The following is an 11,072-nucleotide window of genomic DNA, read 5'->3' as shown; positions in this document are numbered from 1 at the left end:
GGACTCCCCAGGGCTCCTTAGTAGTTATTAATATAAGCAATAATAAAAACAACTTATCTATAATTTTTTTAGTTTACAAAACCATTGCACCTCCATTTTGTCATCTAATATTCACAAAAACCCTGAGAGGTTAGATAGTATTTTTTATTCCCATTTTAGAGGTGGGACAGCACAACACAGAGAGATGGGAACACCTGCTCAAATGAAATTGTCTCGATGTGGCTCCAATAGGGAGTGAATGCCGGGTTACTGAAAGTTCTAGCAAGGCTATGCGGATACCGATCATAAACGATGTTGCAGAGAATCCCGCTTTTGGAAGGATGAGTGATCCAGGCGATCTCTAAGGTCCTGTACTTATTCATTTATTCATATACAAAAAAATATTTAGTGACCGCTTACCAAAAACTGTTCAAGGGTCTAGAGATACAGCATAAACATACACACACACACACACACACACAAATCTCTGCCTAGAAATATATATTAAATACGAAAACATATAATCTGATTTTCACCCTCTTCATATACCCTTTTTCTAAATAGCCATTAGCTCCTACCCTCCTTCTCAGACCTCTCCCAAAACTTACAGTATCAGGAAACAGAAAATTCTGTCGCGGTGTCACGCCTTCTCAAGGGGCAAGGCCAATTCGAAGCTCGAAATGCAGAAAACTGGGCGGGGCCTTGGGAGTTTATGTCGGTGGAAGGAGATACAGCGGAACTAGTATTTCGGTTGTTGCCATTTTCGGTCGGAAGCCAATTCATTGGACCGGTAGTGGAAAGTTCGTGAACTGTTTCCGGCCACCTCAGCGGGAAGTAGAGACGCAAGTAACTGGATCTTTGGGAACTGAGGTAGAGCTGTAACTGTTAACGCAGCGGAGGAAGTGAGGACGACGCCTGCGGTTGTCTGGGCCAACGTTGGTTCCCTGTAGTCTGTGAAGATGGTGTTGCTAACGATGATCGCCCGAGTGGCGGACGGGCTTCCCCTGGCCGCCTCTATGCAGGAGGACGAACAGGTGAGCCTGCTACTAAATCCCAGCAACCCCTAGCCACCGTCCACGCGCCTCGCTCTCGCCACCGAATTTCCTCCCAGGCGCCCCCGGCGCCTCTGAAGTGCTCTTTATCTTTTGGCGGTGGAGAGAATGCCTGTGAGAGGAAAGCTTGCCTGAGGGCGGAGGTAGATTTTTGTGTTATCTGTTTCTGTTAGAGAAACCCTGTGGGAAAGGGATAGATTCGGCAGATTGTGATCAACCAGTGTACTGTAACTCTTTAGGGAGTTTGTTAAAATTCAGGACTTCTAACTTTCTGCTGCTAGTAAGGCTACTGACTGACACATCCTGGGAAAAATCAGTTCCTTTCTAAGTTTTTCAACTCCTTTTACTGTAGTACCTGATCTTGACCTAGCTTCTGACGTCTTTTGAAAGTGGGTGAGGTAATATTGCCAAATACAGGCACCTGTTGAAGTTCAGTACACTAGGTTCTTTCAAGATTATGCCCAATTTTCATCTCCCCTTACTAAATTCCTTGTGTTGGAATTTATCCCCTTTGTGCTATATTCCTCTAACGCTTTGTACTTGTGTTTTACTATTTTATTATAAAATGTGAAAAACGTCTTTCAATTAATTGAGTTTCCTAGCGGACAAAGGACAGAGCTTAATCATTGTGTTCCCCATAACTTTTACAGCAGCAGCTTTATGCTTAGTAGGTGCTCAAACATTTATTGAATTGATTTTTTAAAACTCGAGATATCTTTAAAAGAAGCTCTTTTGTCCCTTAGAATCACAAGGAAAATTTCTGGTATGAGACAAGTTTCTGGAGCAAAGTTGGGAGTACCTGAAAGAGGGAGGATGAGAATGGAATTTATATATAACTTGTTTAAGTGATCAGTTTTATTTTACTTTTTCATATGGCCTTAGTAGTTTTAAAAATCCCTGTGGCTTAAAAAAGGAGTTCTAGAAAAATTTTTGCCCCTTTCTTTTCTTGGACTTTTCATTCTTGGACTTTCATTTATGTATTTATGCAAAAAATACTGACTGAGCACGTTAAATGTGCCAGACCTACTGTTAATACAGGGATTTGGATAACACAAGTCTCTACCTTCCTGGAGCTTGCAGTCTAATGGAACAGCCAGATAACTAACAAACAATTGTAATGTATTATAACTGCTATGGAAGAGGAAGAGGGTTCTGTGGTTGAATATGGAAAAGGCATCTAAGTTGGTTTTGGGAGATCAGGGAAGTCTTCCCAAAAGAAATGAGATCTAAGCTGACAGTGAGATCTGGTAGTAAGGAACTCTCAGTTATATACCTTTTTAGGTATGATTTAGAAATTTGTTTACTTTCACTTTTAGGAGAGTGGTGATACAGTATATGAAGTTGCAGGTTAGATTAAGCAAAATATTTTCTATTCATTGCACAAAGCAAAGTCTAGTCATTGAAATAAAATGTGAAAAATATAACATGCTCTGAATTTTCTATCATGAGATGTTTTTTCTCTTACTCCTCTAATTTGTTTAAAAAAATAATTTTCTCAGACCACTCTGCAGAAGGAATGGAACTATTTAAATGAAGCTAGGAACATGATTTGAAGGAGGGAGATGGTTGGGGAAATTTTCCTTAAAGGATATGTAGTTTGAGAAATAGTTTTCCCAAGGGAGAAAAAAAAAAAAAAATTTGGTCAGTTTTCCAACTATTACGTTGAATTCTAATGTGGGCAAAGAATATAAATAAAGTGGATTTGAAAGTCTGCTTAATATTAGTAGGCCTCTAGTCTCTGCTTTGGTACTGTACTGAAAAATTAATTGATTTATTATTGTACGTTTCTTAATTGAATTCTAAACTTGACATTGTTCTACAAGATGGGTTGCTTTGCTTAACTGACAAGGAAAAGAAATACAAAAAAGTTTTTGTAATTGTAATTTTATAGTGTTTTAGGAATTTTAATTTGGAATAATGAAGTTTCTCCTAAAGTTTTAATATCTTCAGAAATATTAATCCTAGATTATTTTTACTATTATAATTAGTATGTTAATTATATTAAAGAAGCCATAGTTCCTAAATGCTACACTGTACTACATTGTTCTAAAACTTTTTAATTATGTTTATACCACATACTAAGCACTATGCTAAGCCTGCAAAGTGCATTATTTCATTCATGAGTATCCGAAAATAAAATCCAAACCTGATGCCGTCGAGTTGATTACGACTCATAGCAGACCCTATAGGACAGAGTAGCACTGCCCCATAGGGTTTTCAAGGAGGGCCTGGTGAATTTGAACTGCCGACCTTTTGGTTAGCAGCCGTAGCTCTTAACCACTACACCACCAGGGTTTATTCACGAGTATAGGTACTATTATTATTGCTGTTTACAGAAAAGAAGCTCTGACACTTAGTGAAGATAGTTCAGTTGCCTTAAGTCACACAGCTAATAAATAGCATAACTGGATTTTTAGTCAGGGTTTCTTAACTTCAGAATTATTGACATTTTGGGATGGATTATTCTTTCCTGTGGGGGACTGTCCTTTGCACGGTAGGATGTTCAACAGCATCTCTGGCCTTTATGCCCTAATGCTAGTAGTACCCCCCACTGCCACCAATTATGAAGACCAAAAATATTTCCAAACATTGCCAGATGTCACCTGGGGGCAGAGTAACTCCTGGTTTTTAATCAGTATGTGTCTGACTCTAGACTAGTGCCCTAGTTCCTAAATGCTACACTGTACTATCTTGTTCTAAAAGTTTTCAATAATGTATTTACTTCTTATACATACATACCAGTTGCTGTTCGGTGGACTCTAACTCATGGCCATTCCATGTGTGTCAGAGTAGAACTGTGCTCCATAGGGTTTTCAATCGCTGATTTTTCAGAAGTAGATTGCCAGGCTTTTCTTTCAAGGTGCCTCTGGGTGGACTTGAACTGCCAGCTTTTCCATTAGCAGCCAAGCACATTAACTATTTGCACCACCCAGGGATTATATTTACTTGTTTAAAAAAAAATAACCAAACCCATTGCTGTCGAGTTGATTCCAACTCATAGCGACCCTAGAGGACAGGGTAGAACTGCTCCATAGGGTTTCCAAGGAGCACTTGGTGGATTCCAGCTGCCTACATTTTGGTTACAGGCATAGCTCTTAACCACTTCGCCACCAGGGTTTCATATTTACTTCTTAGGAGTTCAAAAATAACTTTAAGAAATGGAAATCTTGTTCAAATAGCTTTATACTTAATTGTCTTAATCGTCTAGACCAAATAATTCAGTATACTTCATTTATTCACACTGATAATAGATATCATATTTTAGGTACTTACTAGGTGGTAGAGCCCTGGTGGCACAGTAGTTATGAGCTATGTCTGCTAACGAAAGGACTGCAGTTCAAATCCACCAGCCGCCCCTCAGAAACCCTATGGGACAGTTCTACTCTGTCCTTTGGGGTCGCTATGAGTCTGAATCAACTCGACAGCACTGGGTTTGGTTTGGTTTTTTTTTTACTAGGTGGCAGTTGTTGTACAAGCTACCTTATTACTGGTGATAAACAGTTGTTCAGATACTACAGTAGGGAGTAAAATTTACAAAATGATATAGACAGAGTATCTTATACAGTGTTTCCTCTGTACTGAACTAAAAATGTAGGCCTAGAGTGTGTAGAGAGAGATGAGCTTTTCTTCTCCAACCTAGACTCCCTAATGTATGTCCTATTTATTTCTTCCTTTCTGGTGTGTTTCTTCTTTTAGGATGTTTGCAGTTTTTCTTCATCTACCTTTCTGCTTCACCTCAGAATGAACTGTATTCCCCTCTCTTTCATTTTGCCCCAGCTCTGTGAAGGATAGACTGGAGTTGAAGCAGGTGTTACATCTAAACAAGCAAACAGCAGGGAGCTCCAAGAAAGCAGGTTGTCCATTGCACAGTTAAAAACTGCCTGTCTTCCCCAGTAGTTGAGGTTTGGTTAATCAACTTACTCTTAATTCCTTTTAGAGGAAGAGGGTTGGTTCTTGGTGCTGCTGGCCTTTGACCAGCTGAGTTCAACAGGGATTTAAAACTGATAAGAACTTAGCTACACATTCTTGTAAGGGCAAAAGATGACGTTTGATACAATTAATTGTTCAGCAGTCTTAGGTGACAACAATGAAAAGCACTGTGGCTGTGTGACAAATTACTTCTTTGCTCCTTTTGTGATATATATGTGTGTATAAGCCAGATCCTAAATATGCTGTTGGATAACCTCAAATTAGTTTCAGAATTTGTCCCATCATTTTCATCTCCTTCATTATTGGATTACTAACAGATATCATTACGCCATACACAAAGTTCATCAAGTCTGTTGTAGGTGAAGTAGGAAACAGAATCAGGATATCTAATTATTTTTAGGTGGATTGGCTGACTGTGGGCCCTTTGTGACGTTAATCTTGAAAGTAAACCAAAGGTCTGTCTGAAAAGCATTGATTATGTTTTCTTGGGAGATCTAGATCAGAGCTGCCACATGGTTTCTTGAGCATTGCCTATGAATTAGATTTAATATTACAATAGTAAGGCATTACGTAGAACATAGTGTACTATCACTAAAGCAATTTTAGTTATAGAGGTGGTATAGCATAGTGCTAAGGATGTCTGGTGGCGAAGTGGTTAAGTGCTTGCCTGCTAACCAAAAGGTCAATGGTTCTAACCTACTGGCCGCTCCTCAGAAGAAAGATGTGGCAATCTGCCTCTGTAAGGATTACAGCCTTGGAAACCCTATGGGGCAGTTCTAATCTGTCCTATAGGGTCACTATGAGTCGGAGTCAACTCGACAGCAGCGGGGATAGCATAGTGCTTAGGAGTAGGGGCTCCAGAGCCAGACTACCTGAGTTCAAATCCTAGCCCCAAGTCCTTGGGAAGTTTAAAATCTCAAATATAAAATGGGCATAATAATTCTAATTACCTGATAGGGAAGTTGTGAGGATTGAATAAGTTTATTTATGTAAAGCATTTTGAGCAACATTAGCTTCTCATCCATAAAATGGGCATAATCCCATCACCTCATAGGGTAGTTTTGAAAATTAAATGAGTTAAATTATATAAAGTGTTTAGAACAGTGCCTGGCAGAAAGTGAGAATTCACTGATTTCATTTGCTTATTTCTGAAGAATCTTTTCTAATTCCATTTTGCCTTTCTTAAAGTTCACAGACCAGAATTGCACATAATACTCTGGGTGCAAATACGCAATATACAGGAATGGATGAGTGAGTAATTTTTCTCATTACAAAATTAATTCATGCTTATTACAGGAAGTTCAGTAAATATGTACCAGCAAAAGAACCAAAAGGTTAATGGTGATTACCTGTACTCCTATTCAAATTATAACTATTCTGATATATATAGCCTTAAACTTTCTATACATATATATTTTTGTGTATATATATTTGTTGTTTTTAGTGGTCATTGAGTCCACCCCCAACTCATGGCAGCCCTGTGCACAACAGAATGAAATGCTACCAGGTCCTGCACCATTCCCATGATTCATTGCACGTTGGACCACTGTGATTCATAGGGTTTCCATTGGCTGATTTTTAGAAATAGATTACCAGGCCTTTCTTCCTAGTCCATCTTAGTCTTGAAGCTCCGCTGAAGCCTATTCGACATCAGAACAACACACAAGCCTCCACACTGACAGCTGGGTGGTGGCTGTGCATGAGGTACATTGCCTAGCAATCAAACCCAGGTCTACTACACAGAATTTGAGAGTTCTACTACTGACCACCAATGCCCGCATGTTTTAGTAAATCATGAGTAGTACTTTAAGACTATTTCTCTTAATTTTTTTTTCACTGGAGTATATAATAAATATTTTCTCATGTCATTAAGTATTATACAATATATTAATGGCTGCATAGTATTCTATTATATGGATGTGTATCATGTTTTTTAACCAGTCTTCTATTAGTGAACATTTGTTTTTATTTTTATATACATTTATAATTATATTATTAACATATATGATGTATATGTATACTTACAACGATGTGCAATTTTTTGGGTAAAGTATGCAAAATGTTACAGTTTCTGATACATATTGCCAAGTTGCCTTCTAGAAAGATTGTGCCAGCATTGTGTTCCTAGGAATGGTAATGCTAACTGAAACAAACTGTAAAATGTTGGTTTGTATACCATAATCACTATTTAAATATGTCCCCAGTGTTATACATTGGCAATCACTGCTTTGTTCTTTGCAAATTCCTGCAATTATAGCATGCTTTTGGCTAGCTGTAGTTTCTTCCAGCTGATGCAGTTGTTAGTCTCTTTCTCTCAGGTTGCAGGGATGTTTACAGTGCTTATAAAGTCAAAGAACTTGTACCAGCCTTTATCTGACAGCCAGTTTTTACAGTCTGTTTCTTCAGCCAGTCTCTTTAAGGTGCTCACCTGCAGTCTAAAAACTTACATGTAACATCTGTGGCTGTGATTAGTTAGAAACACCACTGTCAGAATCCCGCCTTCAGAGATACTGATTAAATTGGTTTGAGAGTAGAGATTAGGCATGAGTAGCTTTTTTAAATTCCGAGGTGATTCTAGTGTTCAGCCAAGATTGAAAATCACTGATCTATGTTGATGTTCTTTCTTGGCACTTTAGTTGCATTTTCAACATTGTTTGCGTCCCTCTTATCTACTGTTTTGCGTCAGATCTCTTCAGAACATCACATAATGGCACTGGTGAAACAAACAAATTGGCAAGTGCCATTCAAATTTAGGAAAGGAGGGTACTGTGCACTAGCGCTTATTAGTTGAAAGTGTATAATAGTGTTCACTCTTCTTTACTGGAAGCTTACAAAAACATGTTACAGTACTGTTTAGTAAATTCATACTAATGTATATTATAATATTAGCTATTATAAAGTGTTTGATTGATAAAATTGTGTGTATATTTAAACACACACATACATACATACCTAAATGTTAATATAAAAATATTTCTCAAGTGAATGGCATTATAACAAATCACTGCTAGAAGGGCAGTGCTGAACAAGATAAATCTACAAATTTATACTTCTAATGGCCTCTGTCTAACTTCACAGGTTCACTTCATGCTTATTTACCTCCAACCATGTTGAAACTTCCAATTCACCATTTTAAGTATAACTTAAAAAGCAAACAAACAAAAAACACAGTTGCCGTTGAGTCATTTCCAACTCATGGCGACCCCCGGTGTGTCAGAGTAGAGCTGTGCTCCATGGGGTTTTCATGGCTGTGATTTTGGAAACAGATTGCTAGCCCTTTTTCTGAGGCACCTCTGAGTAGGTTCGAATCACCAACCTTTCGGTTAGTAGCTGAATTCATAACCATTTATGCCACTCAGGGACTCCTTAAGTAAGAATCCTACTATTCTATACTTGTCCATTTGCTCATCTGCCACTTACACACTTTTACAATTGTTCTCTTGTTTTTACTGTTAGTTCAGTGTTTCACTATCTAGAATTTTAGATTTCACTTTGTACTTTTTCAAAGTTAGGCCTCACGCCCAGTATCTGAGAGAACCTAGTATAGCCGGACCTTCGTATCTGTGGATTCCACATCCGCGGTTTCCACGGACCATGATCGAAAATATTCGAGGAAAAAAAGAAAGTTCCAAAAAGTAAAATTTGAATTTGCCACATGCCGAGTACTACGCTGAATCCATGCGAATGAAGTGATGTGTAGCCATCCCCTCCTGTAATCTCCACCTTTTCACAGATCCTCAGCCTCTCTCCAGCACTCATGGTTTGAGTATTGTTCGCCTTGCATCTTGTCATTATTTGGTAAACAATACAGTATAATAACAGCTATTTACATAACATTTACATTGTATTAGATAGTATAAGTAATGTAGAGATGATTTAAAGTATACATATAAGGGGATGTTCATAGGTTATATGCAGATACTGTACCATTTTATATGAGGGACTTGAGCATCCTCAGATTTTGATATCCACGAGGGTCCTATAACCAGTCCTCCAAGGATACCAAGGGACGACTATATAGACTTTCTATTTAGACATTTAATTATTAAACACCTGCCAAAGGAAGATTGTTTTCTATATTTCAATCCAAAATAAATAATTCCAAAATAAAATAATTCCTTTCTATTACATGGCAAAAGATTTTTGTTTTCAATATGTGGAACCATAGGAATGATATTGATATATGAATATTTAATGTATATTTGCTTCCCATTCTTCACATACTTCTATTCCCCTTTGAATATAGTAGGTTAGTGACATGATTTTCTCCTTTTGGAATGACACTGCAATCTCTACATTAAGCATTTTTTCTTTAAATTGTAAAATCACTTAGAATGATTTAGAAAAATACTGCCTATAATCCTGTCATCTGAATGTTACTACTTTAATTTTGCATGCATATATCCCTCACTCTCCAGACTTTTGCTATCCAAACTCAGGAACCGATTTGATTCGGATAATATTTTGGATCAATCCCTTGCTACCTGAATTCCTGTTATTTGATGATCGAAACTCAGGAATCAAATAGATTCGACACAGTGTCTCTCCGTGTTCAGACTTGCTATCTAAACTCTTTCTAACCAAACTTTGGGAACCAAAATAGATTTATGCAGGAAAGGAAATTTGACTTTGCAGTCTTTCTCCTTACTCTTCTCATTTTTACTTAATTGAAATTAAAATATTCAAAACAATTTGCAATTATGAGTGCACACACTTAGTTTTGTGTAAATGCGCTGTATGGCAACAGTTTGTGGAAGATGCTGTTTGATTGTCAAGCATAAAAATGAGATTCATCTGTGTGTTGTTCCCAGGATTTTCCCCTGAGTACAGTGCGTGCTGTGCTCTTGTATGCCAGTAACTGTGCAAGTGAAATGAGTTAGGAGGAGGGCACTGACTGAGTAGTGGAAAGAGCCCTGGATTGAAAGCTAAGAGTGACTTAAATGTAGTTGAGGTATACTCTTTGGCTTCTTGGTAAATAACTAATGTAATTTTCTTGAAGAACTATGGGCTACGTCTTCCTTTTGGTCTAGAAGTAGACTTTTTTTTTTTTGTAATGAATCTTTTAAAACATTTTAAAATGAATTCTATTAATCTGTAGATGAAGAACCTTTTTCATGTCGTGTCTTCATAATATCATGGTGCTTCTCACTAACCGATATGGCTTGCTTTTGGTGGAAAATTCTTAAATGAAGGTATCTTTTTTCAGTCTGGCCGGGACCTTCAGCAGTATCAGAGTCAGGCTAAGCAACTCTTTCGAAAGTTGAATGAACAGTCCCCTACCAGATGTACCTTGGAAGCAGGAGCCATGACTTTTCAGTGAGTATAATCTTGATCTCTTTATGATCATTTAAATGTAACTAATTACATGTATGTAAATTAAATGTAATTTAAAAGTAACATCTGATCAGAATGGTAGTAATTTTTTTCTTTAGTAAATGTAACTTTAAAAATATAGTCTCATCATAAAGTAACTCCCGTGACTCTAATTCTACAAAACTGAAATCTTAGTTTGTTTATTCAACATACTTACAGTAGTTCACTCTTCTAAATGAACATGTCTAGGGAATGCTGTACTTATCATGTAATAATAGAAGCATCTTGGAGCCAAGCACTTGTAGGTTAATATCCTTGCTAACATTTGCTAACAATGTAACTGAGCAACTCATGTAATTTCTCCAAGCCTCAGTTTCCTCTGTAACATAGGGAAAATAATCAGAGTTTTGTGAGGACTATCAGGAAATCCATGTACATCACTTAGCTTCTTGCCTGACACATAGGGAATAGTCAATAAGTGTTACTTATTATTTAGAAAAAAGAAAATTATAAAAGATAATTTAAGACTATCTCAGTCAGTGGGTACAGACAATGCGTACGACAGAGAAGAATCAAAGGAACTCTTGGGTTTCAAATTATCTGCAAATATTGGCATTAAATACAGGTCAAGTTTGAAAGTGATGAAGCCGGAAGGATTAAAAAGGAAAAGAGTACTGGAGGATCAGAGGGAAATAAAAAAGGATTAGCTAAATCCTTTATATTTTAGGAATACAGATACTATGTTAATATAGATGAGATAGGAACTTGCTTTGTTTAATTAAAAAAAAAAAAAAAAAA

At 37.3% G+C, this 11,072-nt stretch overlaps 1 protein-coding gene across 1 annotated transcript in view; it reads left to right on the top strand.

Moving 5' to 3' along the window:
* The first annotated feature begins 769 nt into the window (after positions 1-769).
* The window catches only part of SEC22B (SEC22 homolog B, vesicle trafficking protein), a 19,689-nt gene continuing 9,386 nt past the window's right edge, over positions 770-11,072 (top strand). Inside the window, exons 1-2 of the mRNA XM_004380334.3 lie at positions 770-1,013; positions 10,168-10,277. Coding sequence (XP_004380391.1) covers positions 939-1,013; positions 10,168-10,277 — 185 coding nt within the window. The 5' untranslated portion in view covers positions 770-938. The remainder of the gene's footprint in view (positions 1,014-10,167; positions 10,278-11,072) is intronic.

This window comes from Trichechus manatus, unplaced genomic scaffold (assembly GCF_000243295.1).
Source record: "Trichechus manatus latirostris isolate Lorelei unplaced genomic scaffold, TriManLat1.0 scaffold00073, whole genome shotgun sequence".
NCBI classification, from domain to species: Eukaryota; Metazoa; Chordata; class Mammalia; order Sirenia; family Trichechidae; genus Trichechus; species Trichechus manatus.
The sequence above is the reverse complement of the archived record's forward strand: the minus strand, read 5'-3'. Positions and strand labels throughout refer to the sequence as shown.